This window comes from Toxotes jaculatrix, chromosome 12 (genome assembly GCF_017976425.1).
Source record: "Toxotes jaculatrix isolate fToxJac2 chromosome 12, fToxJac2.pri, whole genome shotgun sequence".
Taxonomy (NCBI): domain Eukaryota; kingdom Metazoa; phylum Chordata; class Actinopteri; family Toxotidae; genus Toxotes; species Toxotes jaculatrix.
In genome coordinates, this window is record NC_054405.1 from 7,369,257 (window position 1) to 7,390,714 (window position 21,458).

The 21,458-nt window shown below is 40.6% G+C and overlaps 1 protein-coding gene across 1 annotated transcript in view; it reads left to right on the plus strand.

Moving 5' to 3' along the window:
- LOC121190436 (peripheral-type benzodiazepine receptor-associated protein 1) overlaps positions 1 to 21,458 on the plus strand; it is a 59,016-nt gene that overhangs the window by 15,779 nt on the left and 21,779 nt on the right. The window contains 11 exon segments of the mRNA XM_041051159.1: positions 6,214 to 6,321; positions 6,701 to 6,829; positions 7,828 to 8,004; positions 8,839 to 9,021; positions 15,551 to 15,718; positions 18,091 to 18,174; positions 18,323 to 18,412; positions 18,702 to 18,824; positions 18,909 to 19,013; positions 19,244 to 19,294; positions 20,529 to 20,549. Coding sequence (XP_040907093.1) covers positions 6,214 to 6,321; positions 6,701 to 6,829; positions 7,828 to 8,004; positions 8,839 to 9,021; positions 15,551 to 15,718; positions 18,091 to 18,174; positions 18,323 to 18,412; positions 18,702 to 18,824; positions 18,909 to 19,013; positions 19,244 to 19,294; positions 20,529 to 20,549 — 1,239 coding nt within the window.

Here is a 21,458-nt window from a genome sequence, read left to right on the forward strand (position 1 = left end):
TGCCTCCTTCATACCAAGTCTCTGAGCAGCATTGCTGCATGAAACACTGCAACTTGTTTATGCATTTATAAAAAAAAATTATCCACAGTCTCTGAAAAGCCAGAGTAAAAAATAGAGGGATGATCATAATCATGCCCACATTTGAGAAACTGAAGCACACATTTTTAACAGAAGCTGCCTCTGCTAGAATTTGAGCAGAATTTACCAGAACTGAGATGCATTGCAATAAAAACAATGGTTATCCTACTGCAAAAATGTCTTAAATCCTGTCACTGCTGGATCTTGCTTTCCTCGACTATGCAGTCAGCAGACCTACTGAATTGCAATAGTGTGTGAAACTGTTGTTTGTTCAGTTGCTGCTATGTGTTGTCCTTTTTTTCCATCCAAGCCTGGCCAGCAGTAAGCTGTGTGCTGTTTCTGTGGGAATGGCAGAGGAGCACTGGCAAACAACCAAACCCCTGTAAATAAAGCTTCTCATATTTTTAAGTCCCAGTCCACAGTTGGTATAATTAGTGGTGTATTGATGTATTGCTTTAGCAGTAGACCCTGTGATTGAATGGTTTCTGTTGTACTATAATATATATAGTATTGACTTTGTCTCAAATGCTGTTGTACTCTAATGGCAGCTTCTAGCTTTTGTACTGCGTCTTCAATTATCATGTCCCAAAGATTTAACAATGGCAAAGCGTGTGTTTGCGTGCTCCTATGTGCATGTGTGTGCCTTTGTCTTGCTGTCTCCGTAGAGGCTTATAGTGGGGGATTTCTAGCTGTCAGCTAAAAATGCTGATGTTGGTGTTTCTATGAAACCAGACTGTAGACATTTCCATACGCCTTACAAAAGCTTGCCGTGGATCCCAGACAAAAGGATAATCTGGTTGTGTGACCTTATGAATATGCAAGAATAAGCCTCGGAACATTTAATGATTTATTTAAATCTTTGTTGATAGGTTCTGTAACAGTCAGATGGTCATTTGGTAAATCACATAGAAAAACAGTGGAAATAGAGATTTTTAGTAGGTCAGGAGCATTAAACAAAAGAAAAAGCACTTGAAACTGTGAACTGTGAACAGATCAGTCTTCCCTCAGCTTCTACGTCAGCCCTGTTCTGTGTATCTCTCCCTTTCTTCGTGCATGTTTTAAGAGCACCGAGAGAGCAATTACACTGCCCAGTGTTAAATGAAGCTTTGTAGTAAATCAGCTGTTGCTATGTTCTATTTTTATTTTAATCTGTCCATAGCTGTGTCTGGGTTTGTTCTCCGCTTCACAGGGCTGCCAATAAGATGCCCAATAAGATCGTGAATTCCAGAAAACCCCCAAGACATTTTGATTTAGGCCCTCAGAGGCATATAAAACAGCAACTGACCTAGATAATTGAGAGGCACATTAGCCTGCTCTCTTTACAGAGCTCAGACTTGTCAGTGTCAGCTTGTTACTCGGAATGAAAGAAATGGAGTTAGATCATTTTTAACTAGACACTTGCGAAGTTGCTCTTTGATGTTACTCTTTTATGTTAGCTCATAACTCGGGGTGTTTTGCTTGTCTATGAAAACTTTGTTTTATGATAAAGGAGATTTAAAAGACTCTGCATTGCTCAGGTAGTTTGTGTTTTCAAGGTCAGTAACATATGCTGGTCCCGGGACCACCTGCTGTGTTGCCAAACTATGACAGCCATGTGATGGTAGGTTTTGTCCTTTGGTGGGCCCTCAAACATTGTTAGGTTCAATTATCTGGATCTCTCACACATAGAAATCTCCTATACTGAGAATTCAATGTCACTGTAGGTGAAAGTATTTATATGAGATGGTCTGCTGTTTGACAAACTGTCATAGAGACCTGAAAGTGAAACCTTCTTTGTGATAATTTGAAAAGCCCAAAGTGATTTAACTCCTCATCTTAGGTGTTAGGAAAAAGCACCAGAGAGAGTATTATAATGAAAAGCTGACCCACATGCCCTGGAGGCTTTTCACAGCACAAAATATATCACACACCATCAGTAAAGGCTGATCCACCCGCGCTTTTACCAGCTGCAGTCGCACAAGAGCTCTCACAGCAAAAGGCTAACTTTGGTTAACTGTGTTAAGTTATGAATTCAACAAAAAAAAAGAGCTTCACATCTGTGTTATGTTGTGTTTTCTGGACCTTTCAGGCTGTAGACAGTACCAGTATGGTGAGCAGTGTCAGTGAAGTGTTTATGGTGTGAGTTTGTTTTTTAATAATCTGCTTGTATCCACAATTATTGCAGACAGATTCAAACAAAGTATTGGGAGATGGCTCCATTAGGTCCATCTGCCCTGCCCAAGGCTCAGGCTCTCCTGACAGACGTTTGTGTAGAGACCCCTGCCCTCCTGCTACTGAGATACATCTGCCCTGCTTACTGAGCCAGGCCCATGTGAAAACAGCATTGCTGTTAGAGAGGAGATCTGGCTGAATGCTAATAGACTGGCCTTGGGTAGACCTCACCACCTGCAGCCCTTTTCTGTGGCAGCAAGAGAAGCAGGAGCAGGGTGGGTTATAGTTTGTAAGAAGCCGGCATTACCTCATGCTTAAAGAAAAGCCTCCGGTGTATTTCGGAATGATTCCCAGGGAGCAATTACAAGACATGGATGGACTCCAAGATCATTAGAATCAGAATGGAAGCAGGCGGAGGCTGAGTTCACTCTGGCTGGCCTTCCGCTGAGGTGATTGATTGGGCTTTAGCATCGTTGTCCTGAGAGGAAGACTGGTACACTGGGACCGACTGACTTCTCTGACTGATGGCAAAATAACTCTCAAGGACACAAAGGTTCATCTGAGAGCTGAGGCTACAATACATCTCTTTGAATTGTTCGATAATGTTTGCTAGTATCCTGCCCTTTTATGTTCAGGAAAGGCAAACAAAACAAGGTGTAATGTTTTTTCCAATAACATCTCCTCAGCAAATCTGAAAGACTAACTTGGGTTGCAACAATTTCTGCTCTGGGTAATTGTAGTGTAAGCATCACTGTAATGGCACAGGGCAGTGTTACTAAGTGTAAATGGTGTCTTCTTTTGCACATTGGGTCTATAATTCTCCAGTGTGCCACCCTCACTTCTAACATCCCTACTGCCCTAATTGGAAGCAGAGTAAAATGCCCGCTCCCTCAGCTGAGCTGCTTTATGAAGTCATCTTTGGAGGGAGTACATTTTTAAAATACTTTTTATTTGGAGTTTTTAGTATTTTTTTCCTCCTGTGTATCATAGGATTTCCTGAGATTTTTCCTGTTTAGACATTTGTTTCATTTCCACATTGCTATTCTTACCTCTGTCTTACAAATACCAGCCTCACTGTTTTCTGAACCACCCTCCTTCGTTGTGCTAACATGTCTCTTGCTGTTCTGGCAGCTGGTAATTCAAACTGAACACTTTGTACTGCTGCCTCATTTTAAATGCTTTCCATTGGTATTCAAACCTTCCAGTTTAGTAATGTGCACTAACATCACTTAATATGATCCCCAGCAATTCATTTACAATCTTTGTAGTCACTGACAAATAGCCCCTGTCTTATTTTCTGATTGTTTCAACAGTTTGATTTGTTTTAGTTTTTACCATCCTGCAAGTCAAAACTCCCATGCAGGACAGTAAAAACAGCAGTGAACTAGTAAACCAGTGACCTGGGTAGATGGGTACAGTGTTGTAGTAAAACATCTTAGAACAGAGTTATGTGTTTCATTTGAGCTGATTGCTTTGTGCTCTGACTCTGGTAATAATGTTAAGCCTTTTCTAAAGAACTTCTAATTTTTTTTTTTTAAAGATTCTTAAGTGCAGTGTGATATTGTTGGGAGTTGTTAGTTACAGTAGGAGTAAATTGTTTTATGGCTTCATTGGGTTTTTTTTGTTGTCTAAAAATGCTTTTTACTTTGAGTCAGCAGCAGTAGGATGATCCATTCACATCAACAGGAACTTAATACAGCTCTCACATGGTGTAAAGAGAGTGAACAGTAAAGGGTGAGGCTGATATCGGTGAGATAAAATTGCACTGGGTTTGATTTCATGAAAATCTTATGTGTAACATTATGTCAGGTGATGTAACAGCTTCAGTAGTTTCCTTGTCAAATGTTTGAAGCACAGTCATGTCAAACCAGAATAATGAGATGAAGTATCGCAGTATTTTAGCTGGTGCCAACCTGTGCCCATAGAGTGCATTCAAATTTAAGGAGAACGTGCCTGCTGACTCAGTGCCTGCATTGATTATAGATGTCGTCTATGAAGCATCTTTTTTGCCTACAGTGACAAATAGTAATCACATCTTTGCTTTGACTGCAAGCTTTTTACAACTAATTTAGACAGCATTGGGAATTTACTCAAACATGCACTTCTTTTAGGAAACTGCTGTGGGTTTGACCATCTCCAAGAGATACTACTGTGCATTTATAACTGTTTCACTTGACTATGAATTATTACACATCATTTATTTTTCCATGCTACTACTTTTACATTTTAATAATTTTTTTTTGTACAGTATTTTCCTCACTAGATAATGCTCTAATAATTTCATTCAAAATATTGTGTCTGCTAGTCTGTACTGGTCTTACCCTGAAAACATATGGTCTTTCTGGCACTAGTTTGTAACCCACTAACTAGGTCTTCAGGCAGGATGTCCAGTGTTAGCATCACAATGATATTGGAAGATAAACATAGAGGAGCCTCAGCTGCTGGTTTAGTAAACAGCTGGTCATTAGTGTTGACTTAAACAACAGGTACACTAGCATTAAAAACCCTCCAGGGAGCCACCAGATTGCCCATCATCTGCAGTTACCAAGACAACATAATCTCACAAGATGATGTTGATGCAATTTTTTTTTTTTTTTAGTGCACCAAATCATCAGGATGTTTAATATAACATTAGTCTCTGTGCTGTTTCAAAAGCATTGTTGAGGCAGAGGGCTATTTCAGGTTAGTAATGAGGTCCCAAAAGTATTATGGAGACATACAGTTATGGAGCACATCTGAACAGGTTTGCTGGTGTTTCACATGTGGAGCCATCTGTGTGCTTCTGTCATACTGACACTCTGCAGGACGTGAACTGCCTCAGTTCTCCTGTCTTTATCTGTCTGTGGGTTACAGTGGCTGCCGGTGAGGATGCTCTGCCTGTTTCACACTAGTCAGAGCGACCACAGGTATCATCCAGCAGTATTACCTTTCTCAGCAGTAATTCCTTTCTCATCATACATAACCAGCCAAAGTCAGTCTAGGTGACAGTTTTGTCTAATGTGTTTTACTCTGAGGACAAACCCTCCCCTCACCTCCAGCTTATCTGTTCGCCCTGTCTGTCCATCTGCTCTCACTGCAGCCGTTGCACTCACGTGTGCCAGGTCTACTCTCCCACCCTTCCCTCTATGCCTCAGAGCTCATTTAGAGCATCCCTGACACACAGAGGCACTGAGGCACGGTGGCATCACCACTTCCAGGTTTCCTCCACATGGACGATAAGCGTCCATGACTTGCCATGATCACCACATTGACTATCTGCCACACTGACTGCTGCTTTGTTCAGCTGTCCCTTCACAAAAAGCTCACAAGATAACAAGCTTATTAGTGCATCACCCAGGACTATTACACTGTGTGAAATCGCTCATCATGTGTGTTAATTTCAATACATGACTACAGTCATTAAATATACACCAGGTTTGGAAAGTATCTTTGGGAAATAGTTGGAGGCCTGTTCTCATTTCTTTGTTTGTAACCAAACAACACCTGGTTGTTCCCTGTTTAAAAGCCAACACAACACAATTAAATGTCTAACACAGCAAAATGAGTCAAAAGGAATGGATGTGAATACAGTCTGATTTCACTCTACACTTTTTTGGCCTTCACACTCTGTCTCTCCTCCTCCTCCTCTCCCCATAGTGCGATTTGAGAGCAGAGCTCTCCTTCTTCTTATGCTGAGTTAGTGTGATATAAAAGGTGTTCAGAGCCAGTGGTAGACTGATTGATTTGGTCTAATGAAAAGCCTTTTCAGAGGGCCGTCATCTGTCAGCCACCATTAGATAGTGCTCCGTAAGCAGAGGAAGGCTTTTCTGAAACTGACAGACAGAATATGATTTAAGCAATTCTATAGAAAGGAAAATTGATCCCTGTTTCACTCTTTAAAAAAACAACAACAACAATATTCATGTGAGTCTTGGTGTTTTATAAAAACAATAAAAACAGTGGTCGGTAAACTCTGCATCTGTTTTTGTCGTGCTTGTTTTTCAGAATGGCACTGATTATGGCTTCCTGGTACGTCAGAACTCTGAACTCTTGCGAGCCCTCGATGAGCTGGAGAAGACTTGCACCACACTGAGGGAGGAAAATGGCCTTCTGGTAAGACTAAAAATAACAGAGTTTGTCTTGACTGAAGGCTTCCATGAAAGTAGGCCAGGTGCTCAGATCTGTCAAATAAAACATCTGTGTACATTGTTTCAGTTAGGTGTTGTAACTGGCTCTTTCTCGTTTTTTACAGTCATTTATTCAGTTTATAAATAGATAACTGGTTTGTCAGCATACTGGCCTTACCCCGTGTACCATCTGAATTTCCACTGGTTACACTGGCAGATGATAGGAAGTGTATTTCTGACTCCCTCTTCAATTAACAAGCCTTCCTGAATAACTGTTTGTGTGACTTTCGTGCCTGACATTGCTGTGTTGGTATTTGCTGGAGGCATTGTCTGATGATGATAATGTTTGTTTCCCGTGTGTTTAGCGGAAGAGCAGCGCCCCAGAGACTGAGGAGAAGGTCAGGCGGCTGAGGAGGAAGAACACAGAGCTGGCTGTTCTTGCTAAGAGGCTGGAAGAGAGGGCCCGAAAACTGCAGGAGGCCAACCTCAGAGTGGTATATCACACACACACACACACACACACAAAAAAAAAACCTCTAACAGTTTCTCAGCAGAGCTTATTTGCCTGCACCCTGACCCGAATTCTGGGAGTGACTCATTATTAAGCATCGCCATCCAAATCACCACATCACCATAATGTCCAGTAATGAGTTAAATGGAATAACTGAGCATGTGATGAATGGGAGCCTTGTTGAAAAATACCAGCAGCCTATTGAATAATTTAATGCATCACTAGAATAGCTCCAAGAACTCAGTTTTCAGTGACAAGTCCAGCAAGTCTCTTATATAAAAGACATGGAGCAAAGAAATTAACAAACATTACATAAAGAAAAACCAAAGATCAAACACAGTGGTTGGCCGTTTAAAACCCTCACATTCCTCATGGAACATTTCGTGAATTCACTATTTTAAACCCTGATATGATTTCAACCCAGTCAACACTGTGCTGTTTGCTGTACTGACAGCATAAAAATACTAAGATATACAGTTGCTTCATCACAGTGTGTGTCTCTACTCCCTGACTACTTTTTAACATAGCAGGTAGAAGTGGTTATGCAGCATTTCTGGGCCTCTTTTTATTGACAGCATATACATTTTTCACAGAAGGAAGACTATTCTAACGAAAAGCTGCAGGATGCACAGTGTTTCTCTTTGAAGTCTGAAGTAGTATTTGAAGCATGCTGTTGATGTAACAGAGTAGGGATCTTGAAAGGGAAAAAGCCCCCAGCCTCTCAGTCTGCCTAAAGTGCTACAATATCTAGCAAACAAGTCAAGGACCAGCTATCTCTGTCCTGGCTGCTGTGCTCACTGTGTGCACCTGTTCCTCCATCACCTCCTGTTCCTCACTGAAGGACTAAACTACAGAAACAAAAATCTTTTGAAACTGAGTTAGTTTGCTTCACTACTTGATATTGCTTGTACCCAAAGTGAAACTTTACCTCTGTAACCCTCTCTGGTGATTAGCACATATTTCCTTCTTGCTCTTACACAGGTGAACTCCCCGTCACTGATGAGACCCGGGTCAGTGGAACAGTACAAGAGGGCGTTTGCCCGTCAGCGAGCTCGTGACCTCGCCCAGCACGCTGATGCACTGCTGTCTAAGGACAAAGAGATTGCTGCCTTACAGCAGGAGTGCAGAGAGCTGGAGGCACGGCTTGGCACCACTAAGGTATGTCGTTTTATAAGAACTGACTTGAGCTCATTCTTGACTGAAACCACTGCTCTTCTTAACATATCTCTGACTCTCATTGATCTTCAAGTTTTCCCTCTACTATGGCACAAAACCCCATCCATCCCCAGCTACTAATCATCCCAGCCACGGGCTCATAATGCCACAAGCTCGCTCTCTGCTGGACAATATGGGCACTGCTCATCCTAACTCCCTCCTAAGCCCGTATTACAAAGGCTGCGTCATTGCTGATGTCTAGATGACAGTGCAGGAATAAGCTGCCTTTCTAAGTGCCTGTTTTTAATTACTGGTCCAATGACTTAACTTCAGATACTCCTGAATGTGAACATCTGATGTGTTTAATAATGAAACTTTACATTGATCTAATGAGAATGTCTGTGCCGCATCTTTAAAACACATTTTCACTGTGTGATACAGGTGACAGTGAGGGAGGGTGAAGTGCTTCACTCAGGATGAATTTCACAATTAAAATATATATTGTCCAAATCAGATTAATTACTTTAGATTTCCATGTCCCAGAATCAGCTTCACTTGATTTTTTATTGTTTTAGTTACGATGTTCCTTCTGATTGTGCTTTTAGACTGTTATACTTTCAGCTGTTTACACTCAAAGGTATTTATTAAACATTATTTTAGAGTGCTTTGAAGTCAGGTCTAAATTGCATGAAAAATAAGATTAGATCAATTTAGTAATTTTGGGATGCAAAAAAAAACTGTAACTGAAATTAAAAGCAATGCTTAATAAATAAATGCTAAAGTGAGGATGTCACTATCTTATGGTTGTTTTCAATGTGTGTGTATATGTTCGTGTAGGGCTCCCCTGTTCCATCTGGCAGACTGGAATTTGAGAAGCTTCTGAGGGAGTCTCAGAGGGAGGTGCTGCGTCTCCAGAGGCAGCTGTCTGTCACATCATCCACACAGCAGCACAACCACAGTCCTGACCCCATTGGCCCTGAGAAGTGTGGGGAGATTGAGAAGGAGGAGGGGGAGGAGAAGGTAGAGTCACCCCCTCATATCAGAGCACAGCTCTACACTGACCCCTGTTGGTCTTCTATAAATCTAAGTACTAAAACTGTTGATATCAGGTAATTTTAACTGTAATTTTAGACTATCAAAATGGCAGTGGCTAAGCAAATTCCACCATAGCTGTGTAGGTAGAATCTTTTTTTTTTAATTAAAGAAAATTAACCATACATTGCAGCCAAAGTCAGTGTAAAAGTGAAAAAACCTGTAGGACCTCTGAAAATCTGGTTTGATGATACTTCAGCATATTTGAGGTTAAATATGTGATTGCAAATGAACATAGACCTGATCATGTATTTACATGTAGGAGCATGGATGGCTTTCGTTCTACAGTTTAGTTGGGATTAAGCGTCGTTTGGTAATGTAAAATATTTCTGAAACCTAGTGAATATTTATGTTGGCATGGACGTTGTTTTGCAGTGTTATATAATGGCTTGTCGTTGGACCCGATACTAATCTGCCACAAGCCATAATGAGATGATTCCCTGTCTTGAACTTGGGCCTGATCAAAGATACCAAAGTCACACACTCTGATCCTCTCTGCATGTAATACTGATCTCCTCTGTATTCAGTTCTTAGAAACAGTTCTTTACCGATGATGTGATGCTCAGAGATATCAGTCACTGGCCGAAGTGTTTAAATTACACACAGTAGCAGAACTACAGGTTACATAACGCAGTATGGGTATCATTTGTTATTTAAACATTTTATTTAGCCACACCAGTGAACATCTGTAATAGGGCAAAATGTAATTTTCCTGGTGTCCTTTTGCGAGATACATTTTAAAGGTACAGTTCCAGTGTATTAATATCTGTTCACATCCCTTAAAAGGCATACATGTAGTTTCTTTTTTTTTTTTTTGTAAAATTCTCCACTGCCTGTGAAGTAGAGTAAAATTATCTGCCTGTGGAGCTCAAATGAGAATGCCGATTGTGGTAATCTCTCGTTTGTGGGACGCACACACGCACTCCCAGTGGCACGCGCACACCCAGAAAGGGGCCATGTTGTGTGAACTCTAATCCCCTCTAACAACAGAATGGTACAGTCCAGTAATCCGCTCTCTGTTGCTGTGGCAGCGGTGAGAGGGTTTTGGGTGGTAGGTAAGACTCCAGCCGCACTAAAGACTTTTCTATCTCGCCCTGCTCTGGATAACTAGCAGGCCAAGGGAAGCCTTGACGTTGCCACAGATCACACAAAAGGGGTAGGTCGTCTTACGAGTTTTGTTGTCTTTGTGTATGGTCTCAGTGGTCCATCGTAGATTTCCTTGGCTAACCTCATATGTGTCTGATTGGATGTGAGACTGAAGACGTGCAGGACTCAAAGTTGGGACTTAACACTGAAAACTAATCAGTGTCATGACGAATCCAGGGTGTGACAGAATTGGCTCAAGGCAGTGGGTGTTGTATTTGTGTTAGAAATTAAAACTACCAGCTTATTCTAGAAGATTATTAGTATGTTACATCCCCCATGTTGGTACTACAATACGGAGCTAAGGGGATTTTTCCTGTAGGTCTTATAGCTGTTTTTTAAATATTCATTTCAGTAAATTCTGTTTTAAATCCCACCATTCTCTGTGATGAGACTGCCACTTATATCTTATATCTTATAAATTAGAAAGACGGGACATGCATGAGGCCTAGTCAAGGACAGCCTGTCAGAAACACGGTTTTGTAACAGTCATATTTTGGAGCTTCCAGATGTAGAATTTAGGCAGAGCGACTTAGTGACAGGGTGGTAGAGCGTTTGATTGGTGGACATCGATATGCTCCGTATTAAAAAGAAAATCAACGGCCAGGCCAATCCATTAAGGTGCTTTTAAAAGAAGTGATCCAGTTACCCGTTTCAGTAGTCTGCAGGGATTACACCAATGTGCTTATGGCATTCAGGGCCTGCTGAATGGGATCTGGCCCTGCTTTAGTACGCATGGGCCCAGGGTGTACTTGATCCTTTAGTATTCATGGACCCACATCAGTGTGAAGTGTCCACAATGGCACCTCACTGTGTGAAGCAGTGTGCAAGGACCTCGTCTGACAAAAACATAGGCAGTGGCACCTGCTGTGGCCTCAGCATGACCACAGACTTTAGACATGGCTCCATCCTTCATTAGGCCATTTACTTAAAGGGATGTATATGACTGTCTTTACATATCCAGCAGCATTTGAGTGTTTTCTCAACATATACAATATCCAATACTTATTATGTTTAATGCATGCATTGATAATTTGTAGATCAGTTCTGTCACACCCGTTGTCACTGAGTCAACAATCCAACAATCACATTTTACAAATTCTTATCAAGACTGCTAAGATGCTAAAATAAACATTTTGATTGTAAAGAAGTTTCAGTTCACAATGAAATCAACAGTAGAGATAAGACAGAAGGTGTTTAACTTTTGATTTCTGTGTTTTCAAAGTTTAAACAAGTGCTACTATATTGACATTATGACCTATTGTCCTGTCTATCATAACTCAGTCAAGCCCAAAGACAAAGCAAGATGCCTCCATCAGGTGTAGTCTGTGAAATTTAACTGAAAATCTGAACTGAAATAAAACAGCAACGGAATGTAGGAAGTGGTCAAAACAGTCAGTATAGTTGGAACTGTTCTTAAAGGCTGAATGTCTTATTAATAATAATAATAATAATAATAATAATTTAACATAAAAAATAACTGAACATTTACAGTATACTGTAAGTACACCTGAGCTCAGTGTTTTATTGCATAGTAAACAGGTTTAATGTTCATGTGTATTCTACGCAGTAGAAGTAGTGTAGTGTATTCTCAAGTAGTATGGAGCCAGCACATTTTTACTCAGAGGTGCAACCAGCCCCACCAGCTAATTCTCAGTGATGATTTAATTTGACTCCATCATTAGGATCAAAGAGCATTTGTCTGCAGTCTAACTGTGTGTGAATGTCTGGTGCTGCTGACTGAGCAGAAATGGCATCAGTGATACTAGTATGTAAAATAAAGAAAACATTCTGGTAAGGTATTTACACAAATGAATTAGCTTTTCAAAGGTGGTGTCTGTGTATTAGTATTTAAGCTGATGCTAAGCACAGCATCCTTGAATTTGTCCATTTCCTTGCCCAGAAATTCCACATGACATTGACTGCATGGTTGCTAATTCATATTTAATGGACATGGACATGGACACAAGAAATCAGCAAGTCTCTGAGCAGTTAACTGTAATGTTACATTTTGGGACATCAGCCTAATGACACCAATCGAAATCAGAAACCGGATGTAAACTCGTTTTATGAGGCCTCAACAAAAAAAAAACATTGGAAATGTAAACAAAATCCTGAACCCTGGAAAATGACTGTAATCCTTAACTCATGTTCTCTTAAAAGAGGGAACGTTTATTGTAATTGTTAAGATTATTCAGAGATTGTTCAGATTATTACTGAACATTGCACAGGCTTTATCTTAACACAGGTATTGCTTATAATTTCTCAGAGATGGTAATTTATTTTAAAGCATTGATTGACTGTGACCAGTGTAGGTCAATGCGAGCATAAAATTCTTGCCAACATGCTGGATGATTTACCTTTTCATTGTATAGTCTCTTTTAAATGTACTTTTTATATGAACAAATTGGTAACTTGTGAGGATTGGTCCTTTGGGGAATCTGTACAAATGTTTACACGTCTTAATCTAATCACGCTCTGACATGATTCACTCTTTACCTTCATTAAAATGATGTGATATTCCTGAATTGATAATTGATTTATCGAAAATTCATTGAGAATTCAATGAAAAAAAAAATCAACCCAAAATTCATATGAAATCCGTGTGAATGCCTGAGTATGTACTGCTACAGTCCTCACTGGAAAGGGGCTTTATCGCTTCCCAGACATGATTTGAGTTTCAGTACAGTAAAGTGGGTACAGCAATGCCACATGAACTTTCTGCTCATGTATTTTAGATTACAAAATACTGTTGAATTTGTTGCAGCACTAACAATAAACTCAGTTGATCTTTTCTCTTAATGGTCCATAGGCGAATAGAGAATTAAACACTGACTGCACCATGACCAAGTGAAATCTCTAAAACATGCACAGCTTGTTAGGTCACACAAAGTTTTGTTAGGTTAGTGTGTTGGCACATAAACCTTTGAAATGATTCATAATAGCCTAAGCCTTGGTCTAATGCTCTCTATGACAGTCCCTTTATTCCTCATAACATTGTATAAATGAGCCATTATGTAATATTCCCCCTCTGTGCTCATTCGTCAAAACCATGTCAGAATTATATCACACGTCGCCTGAACCCTGATTATATTTGCTTTGAACTCATCATTGTGAGCTCTCACATTCCCTTTAGAAAAAGGATTGCTCTTTTAAGGGATTTGACCTGCTGACTGGGAGAAATGTATGACATACTGATTGGAATATGTTATCACTGTGTAGTTACATAAAAATATATCAACTTGTCGATAGAAAGGTAAAAACAAAGACTTTTTTAAAAGTAGGTTTGTTTATCTATAAGATCTCAGTAATAGTAAGAAAAGTTCAGTTTTACTTAGTGCAAAGAGAGGACCCTCAAAATGAGTGAAATAAGGATTAAAAAGGATGGGGCTTGTTCAGATTTGCGCAGGGATCTTAACTTGCCAATGTGTCACTCCCACCTTGCTGCATGGCTGCCAGATTGTAGCAACAAACTCCACACACTTAAGCCAGCCCAGTGGATGGGTATGAAGAGCTGCAAGCTAATTAAGAATCACAAGAAGACCAAGTGGTTTAACCACAACTAACCAAATACAAGGATGGGAATTTTGCCCCGATGCTGTGATCACCCTGCACGTCTGCACTTATGGTGGATGTGATGGGATGTTTAATGACCACCAAAAAGAATCAGGAGCAGTAAAGTCATCAGAGTGCTTAGTTAAGGCCCTCATTCCTCTGCACTGTTTTTGTACAGGGGCCAATGGATTTAGTGCCTCCTGCTGGCCTTTCGTCACCACTACGAACACCATCTGGTCCCCTATCCTAAAGATAAACCAGCGGTAGCCTTGCTTAACTTAACTTGCTCAACAGACATGGCACCCAGTTGGTGCTGAACAGTCACAATTAGTTACCTGCCCCATGTTGAGGTCTTCCGTATCAGCTATGATGCCTGTACATAGTACTGAAAAACAACAAACCTTCACTCTCCCTGATGCAAGCTGCTGCACGTGTGAAAGGCAGACAAGCTTACATTAAGCACCTGCACATTTAACCAACAGGTATTTAACAGACAGATGTAACTGTGTGGTGCCAGAAGACGTTCACATGATTTTTATGCTGCACAGGGAAATAATATAGAGGATGAAATTAAAGCATGCATGCATCTTGTCATATATAGTATTAATACCAATGAGAATCAGCTGCTTTATGAAATGAAGGGTTGTCTTCCATAGAAGCCATTCTGTCTTGTTATTGCCAGGCTGCTGCATGACTGCAAAACACATTATTTTCCAGTCAAGTAAGAGGTCTTGTTATAATTTAGTCTCTTATTGAGAGTAGGATACGACTGCATCTACCTGGACTGTCATTCTCTTCAGTGTATATATACTCCAACATGATAAGATTGAATGTTTTGAGGTTGAATCATAATGAGAAATAATTTGTTAAATTTTTTGTGTTTTTTTCTTTTCCTGTTTCTTTTTTTATGTTAAAACCCTTTGCCAGCTATTGGAAACGGTCAGACAACAAACACTCTCACTGATCTGAAACAACATGTATAAACGTCTTTTTTGGGGTATGTGGCTGGTTTAATTGCACCCCAACATAGAAATTGCCAGTACTGTTTATGAATCTGTACCATTTATTCTCTGATAATCCCTGTCTTTAACCGGTGGACACTGTGCTGAGTGATATGCCTTTTAGCGACTAACGATGTAAAGGAAAGGAGAGTGTAAAGGAGAGATCCCCTCTGCTGCACGTGGCAGAGTGCCTTTGATCCTGTTATTAGGTCATGGCCTTGGCTGCACTAGCACAGTTCTTCTCTGAGCATAAGTAGGTTTGCTCTAAAATTAGATACTGATTCCCGACTCTTAACCCTTAACCAATGTCAGACTGTCCCCCACCTGGATCCTAGTCAGACAAATCATACAAGATATGAAGATAAATGTGTAGCTGCAATTAGTAAAAAAGAAAAAAAAAAGTAACCCACTGTGAAACATTCAAGTCATTATATGCAACCTAATTAGAAAGGACAGGTTTCCTGCTAATGAGCTCCAGTCATGTTGCCGGCTAGAGGGATTCCCCTTGGATTATTCATTGATTGTAGTTGGACCACTGGGAAGGAGGCTTGCCGCTAATCCCTCCCTCACAGCTGGGGGTGTAATGTTAAGTGTTAGTGTACAGTATAACAATCACACATTTGCTCCCTCCTCACTAGTTGGTTCATGTTTTTAGGATCAGAACAGAAGCTTTTCAGTACCACGCCTCGGATGTTGGCTTTTCAAGGTGACCTCTGTCAATGTGAAAGTGACTGACTGATTCTTCCTGTCCCTATCAGGTTGTAGGAGAGACCCCGTGTGTGGCATTAGATGAAGCTCCGTCCAGGTGTGAGAAGACTCCCGGAGAGGAGGAGGAGTCGGGGCTGCGAGTGACGCCCCCACCGGGCCTCAGCCCGACCCCCTCCCATCAGGAGGAACACACACAGGAGCAGCGCCTACAGTTTCTGGTGAGAGCATCCAGTACTAAACTTAGCTGATACTTGAAAATAACCCTGACATGTAGGGGAACATTCAGAACACAGTGTTTTTCCAGGCCTACACTGCCTCGTTTTTTACTAAACTAGAGCTGTTGCTTGTTCTTGCTCGAATTAAAGGCTCCAGTCATTCAGTGGGAGTCCTATACATCACTTAGCAGCAATAATTGCGTATTATGCCTTTTTGCAGGAATAGTGCTTTGCTAACCACTGTGCATTTTCATGTGAAACTGAGGCTTGAATTTCAGTGCTGTGACTGAGCTGACTGCCACTGAAGGAAAAACTAGGGTCAGATTTGTTATGTAATGCTGGGATTATTTTGATCTTGTCCCTTGGAAACAGGAGCATAGCACATTGGCCTTGCTGATTCTACAAGTTGGTCTCATGGCTTAAATAGACTATAGTCCCTCTCAGCTCTGTATAGACTTTCTATGTCGGGATAGAAAATAGAGACTCCAGACATTAATTCATGTTGTTTTGATTGATTATTGTTAGAGCATTGATATTGTTCATTACATCAGCTGAAAGCAACTTACGAGGCAGGCCTGATTATAAAGTAGCAATAGAGTCAGTTACCGTTTGTATGCCATCATTATTTGTGTGTATTTCATTCACAAAAACACAGCTGGTAGTGAAGTTTTCTAGCAGTGAGGAAAAAGTCATAACTTAAATGCTGATGTACCACTGTATATTTTTTTGGTTTGCTGAAATGCACAATTTCTGTCCTGATTAACGCCGCAGAACTAAGAAGGGGGTTGGGGAATGAGCTGATGAGCTGATAGCTGGTGATGTAATTTAAATCAGTTTGGCTTCTGCTAAACATCATTATAGCTAAAACACAGCCTGGTTAGACAAAGAGGACCTTAATTTATTTGAGCTTTGTCTTTCTAGGACATCAGGAATAGCTCAAGTGTCACTTAAACTTGCATCATAAAGTAACTAGCTGTCTTTCGTGAAAAAAGTGGGATTTCTAAGACGAGTTAAATGAGTTACAGATGAATGTCAAAAGCCATCAGCTGAGTAAACACTGAGCTCCCTCATAAACTAATTTAGCCCAGAAAGCATGCGGGTTATATTTTTAGCTGCTAGTGATGTTGGTTTTTCCACCACTTTGGTCCACACTGAAATATCTCAACAGCTATTGGAAGGAATGTTGTAGAAGCATTCACGGTGCTCAGTAGGTGAATTGTCATAACTTCAGCGATCCCTTACTTTTCCATCTCACACCATCATCAAGTCAAATTTTTTATTTAATTTGTCTAATACTGTAGTTTACGACCATGCTAAACATCAGCAGGTCAGTATTGTCAGTGTGAACATGTTAGCATGCTGATGCATGTATACTGTAAGAACAGCCTCACAGATCTGCTAGCATTGGCTGTTAGACTCTTAGTCTAGTTTGTATCCTTAGGAATCCTCAGGGATACTGAAACTATCACTGGCATACTCATAACACTGTTGTAACAGTGGCCCTTTTAAAAGTCCCATAAAAAATAGCCTTTAGCATTGTTTATGCTGTGATAAAAAACAAGGTTAGAGACAAAATGACTGACAGCTCCACATGCATGAGAGGAGACACATGGTAGTATGTACCGTCCTCTGGGCAACAGACAGAGTTAGTACATGGGAAGCTGGACAATCCAAACTGGGATCCAAAACTCTGAAAATAAATAAGTAAATAAATAAATCAATCAATCAATCAATCTGGAGCCACAACAAATGAACAGCTCAGTGAGAAGCCTCTGTGTTAAATGTCAAATTCCAACTACCATGTTAGTTTAGCATCACAGCCAATAATTTAAAGCTGTGACAGATACACAATCAAGCAAATCAGACCACAGATTGCAGTTTAATTATCTTTATTGTCTTGCTGTGTCATCACTGGTGAGAGTACAGTATCTCTTGCAGTCAGCTGCTGGTGGTCTGCAATTAGCCTGTCTGTTCTGTAGCTTCCCCCCACACAGACACAGTGGTAATACTTGATTGAGGCCCTGTGGCCATGCTGAAATAAGCTGATTTCTCTTATGCTGGTCCTGCATGTAAGCTGCATTTAGAATAATTAAAGGATGCTAAGCTTTATAATACCTCGTTGAATCATGTCAGAGGTCAATATAGAAACTCAAGCCAATGTTTTCTGCATTGCAAAATGTAAATGCAAATCACGCCATTATATAACATATTGCTTTTCATGACTTTGCTCTTGTACCGTATATCCAGCTCTCTGTTTAAAGGTTGGTTTTGTTTAAAACCACGTAAAGAACTAGATCTAGTTTCAGAACTGCTGTCAGATTTCAGAATAAGGATTTAGTGTAACAGTCTTCGCTTTGTTATCATTGTTCGTTTAGGAAAGCGAGCTGAGCAAGAAGAGAAAAGAATGTGAAAACCTTGAGCATGAAGTAAAGAAGCGACAGAAGAAATGTCTGGATTTGGTAAGCAATCTTCTTACTCCAGTATTTCTTTCTCATGTGATGTCTGGCCGCCCTCCAGTCTGGTCTAAGCATTACCTTAGTGGACACAGTGATGACTTGGGAGACGTGGATTTCCTCTGTTTTATCTGAACTCGCGGTTTCGTAACAGGAGAGCCAGCTTGAGGATGAGCGAGGCAAAAATGAGCAACTAAAGGAGGAGGCAGATCTCCTCAGGAGGAAGGCACAGCTGCTCGACCAGGTCAGTGTGCCCCTGCCCTGTTCAGCTCCACCCTATGTTTTTTTTTTTGTTTTGTTTTTGTTTAAATAAAGGTTATCATATCTGTCATAGCTTTTATAATAATATTTTATAAAATATTGAGGATGCAATGATGTTACAGAGTGTAGTAGGTTGGGTAGCACAAATCTTCCTATAATCGTAATAATCACAGTTTAGTTTTGGTGTAAAATGACTGATGAAAATTCTGATTTTAAAGAGAAAAAAATCCTTTAAAATGATCCAGTCAATTAACCCACTGTTGTTTCTCAAGACTCGGGCTGAGAATGAGGAGCTGAGGGAAGATCTCTCTGAAGTGACCGCTCAACACAATTCAGTTCTCGAGGAGAACCAGAGACTCCGTGCCAAACTGGAGAACCTAGAGCAGGTCCTAAAGGTACCGTTGGGCTCAGATACTCTCTTCTGTGTATTATTTTCAGTTTCTCTCCTTACCATGCCTTTTTTTTTTTTTTTTGAACAGCATATGCGAGAGGTCGCCGAGCGAAGGCAGCAGCTGGAATTGGAACATGAGCAGGCACTGGCTATCCTTAAGTTCAAACAGGATGAAATCAAGCGGTTACAGAGGGTAAGAACCACAGCCTCCATGTTTAACAGAAGTATTTTTCTTACTTAAATCAAACCCTTATGACCCTAAGGTTGCTTCCAGCCCAGTTGGGGCTCTTGTCCAGCAGGAGGCAACCTTTGGGCACCTATAAAGCACTGAGCTTTGTCACCAGAGCTCACTGTGCTCTGAATTAGAATTTTAGGAGGAAACAATGAATGTTACACTGACTTTAATGTCTTTTTAATCATCAGGCTCAGTTATTCGCCAAGAGGGAGCATGAAGGAGTGGTTCAGATGCTGGAGGTGAGTTGAAAGTACAACACTGTGACAACTCATCAAAGAAGAAAAGCAAATAAAGGATGTTTATACACCTCAGATATTTTATTGTCATACAGTAAAGCTCTGAGATGATTCCAGGACTTTAGGATGAGTTACCAAAATAAAAATCAAAGCTTCCAGTGTTTAGTAAAACTGCACAACAGAGTGGAACTTACTCCCAACATTAATGAGAGGAGGAGTGTTTTCCAGACTCCAGTGTTACTCTCGTACGCTACCAGAAGGTGTTTCTTATCTCCGTTACACAGAGCAAAAAGAGTAGAATTATTTAATTCTCTCCCTTTTCTGAGTAGACAAAAGACATCCCATTGCCCCTGAAGCAGCGTGGATGTACAGTGCAGTGGGCTCTTTATTCTTATCTAAACACCTAGCAGAGAAGCTGTTGCAGAAAATACTTGTATTTTTGCAGCGCTCATGGGCCTGGAAAACCGTTTGAACAGATGGCTTCTCTGCTGTTGTGTGACGTTCATGCATGCTCTCAGTGTGAGTGTAGCACACTTTGAATTTAAAATGAACCCAGACTGTCTATGGCAGTTGAAGTCCCCGTCTGTCTCACTGGCTGCTGAGTTTCGATGATGAAAAAAAAAAAAAAGAGAGAGAGATCAAAAAGACTTAAGAGCCCGCAGCAAAAATTCTAAAATTTCGTCACCCACAGTTAATGACTGTATTGACGACTGTGCATGTCTGCTGTATGTGATCCTTATTCCACACTGTGCATTTTGTCATGAGAGTTTGTTCCTAAAAGAAGTGTGTATTTTATTTTAGGATTTGACTCAGCTTGTGTTGCGGAGGGAGCTGGTAGAGTATAGCTGCTCCTGTTTTAAAAACTGCTTGTTTCCTTCCTCTTGCTTTGTTTCACTGACTTTCTATCTCTCTATTTAAACCCAAAGCATCACAGGAGAAAGTCTCTTTCCTTCCCAAGAGCATGAGCTTTGTCAACACGCAGTCTTTCTTAATCTGTCAAAAAACCTTTTTTGAAAGGTTATGAGGAATGTGTGCGTTCACTCAAAAGGCAGCTGTTGGCTGCTGAAGGCTAAGAGACGTTCTAGTGATACTGGCTCCTGACAGGGATTTGCTCGTCGACCTGGACTCAGACTGCTGTGTTTCTACTTTATTAATATATTTTGTCTGTCCCAGATTCATTTTCTTTTCTCAAGCATGTATTTACTTTTGTCCTTTGTGTTATCTTTTTGCTAACCAGAGTACACTGGACTGCATGCAGGTACTGTTAATGTTTAGCCTGTCTGACCTCCTGGGCCAAATTACATATCATACTGCCGCAAAACCTTCCCCAGACCCTGTAGAAAGATCCGCCAAACCCCGGCTCCTTTTATTTAAATCCTTCAAGTTGGCAGAACTTAACCAGATTTGTGCATCATTTGTGTTTTGTACACATACTTAAATCAGAACAGCTGTGCAGTAATTACTGTGAAACAGTTTTTCATAAATGTTTCATTGGACCATAAAGGCCAGTTTGATGCTGACACAGTTTTTGTAGGTTACCAAACTGTGTGTAAATCAGGTCATTCACACGAGGCCAGATAACAGAGTATCTGTGGCACAGTTATCGGTCCCAGCTGCACTGAGCACACTTATCATACTTGTCTTGCTGGGTTGTTATTTGATCTTATTACACTGAAACAGAATTTTCCTTTTGCATAAACCCAACTCATCACTGGGTCAGATAAAGGTTTGTAGCAGATTATTTATTTGAGGGTTATAGTGATTTCTGTTCTCATGTTTTGGTACTCTTCACCACGACTTCAGCTCAGTGTAGCTAGATGCAGACTCTTGTTTGCGTAGGTGAGAGCTAACAGGAAATGTTGTTCAGACAGTTTCGTGCAGAGGCTTTTGACAGATCAGCCTGCCAGGAAACTCCCACCGCAACCGGAAGTGAAATCAGCCACATATAGAAGCTCAGTAGGGCTTAGGCCAACCTCTGTAGTGTTCTGGCAAATAACACTGCTGTCTAATGACTTTGGTAAAGTGGTTGCAGTGTAAAACACAGGCACAGTATGTGTTCTCATAACCAGCTCTGATTTTTACTACTGTTTCTCATCTTACAAGAAAACAACCCGCCTTTTTTTCCCTCCCATTTTCTTCCCACTGAACCTGTAATTGCTTGTCATTT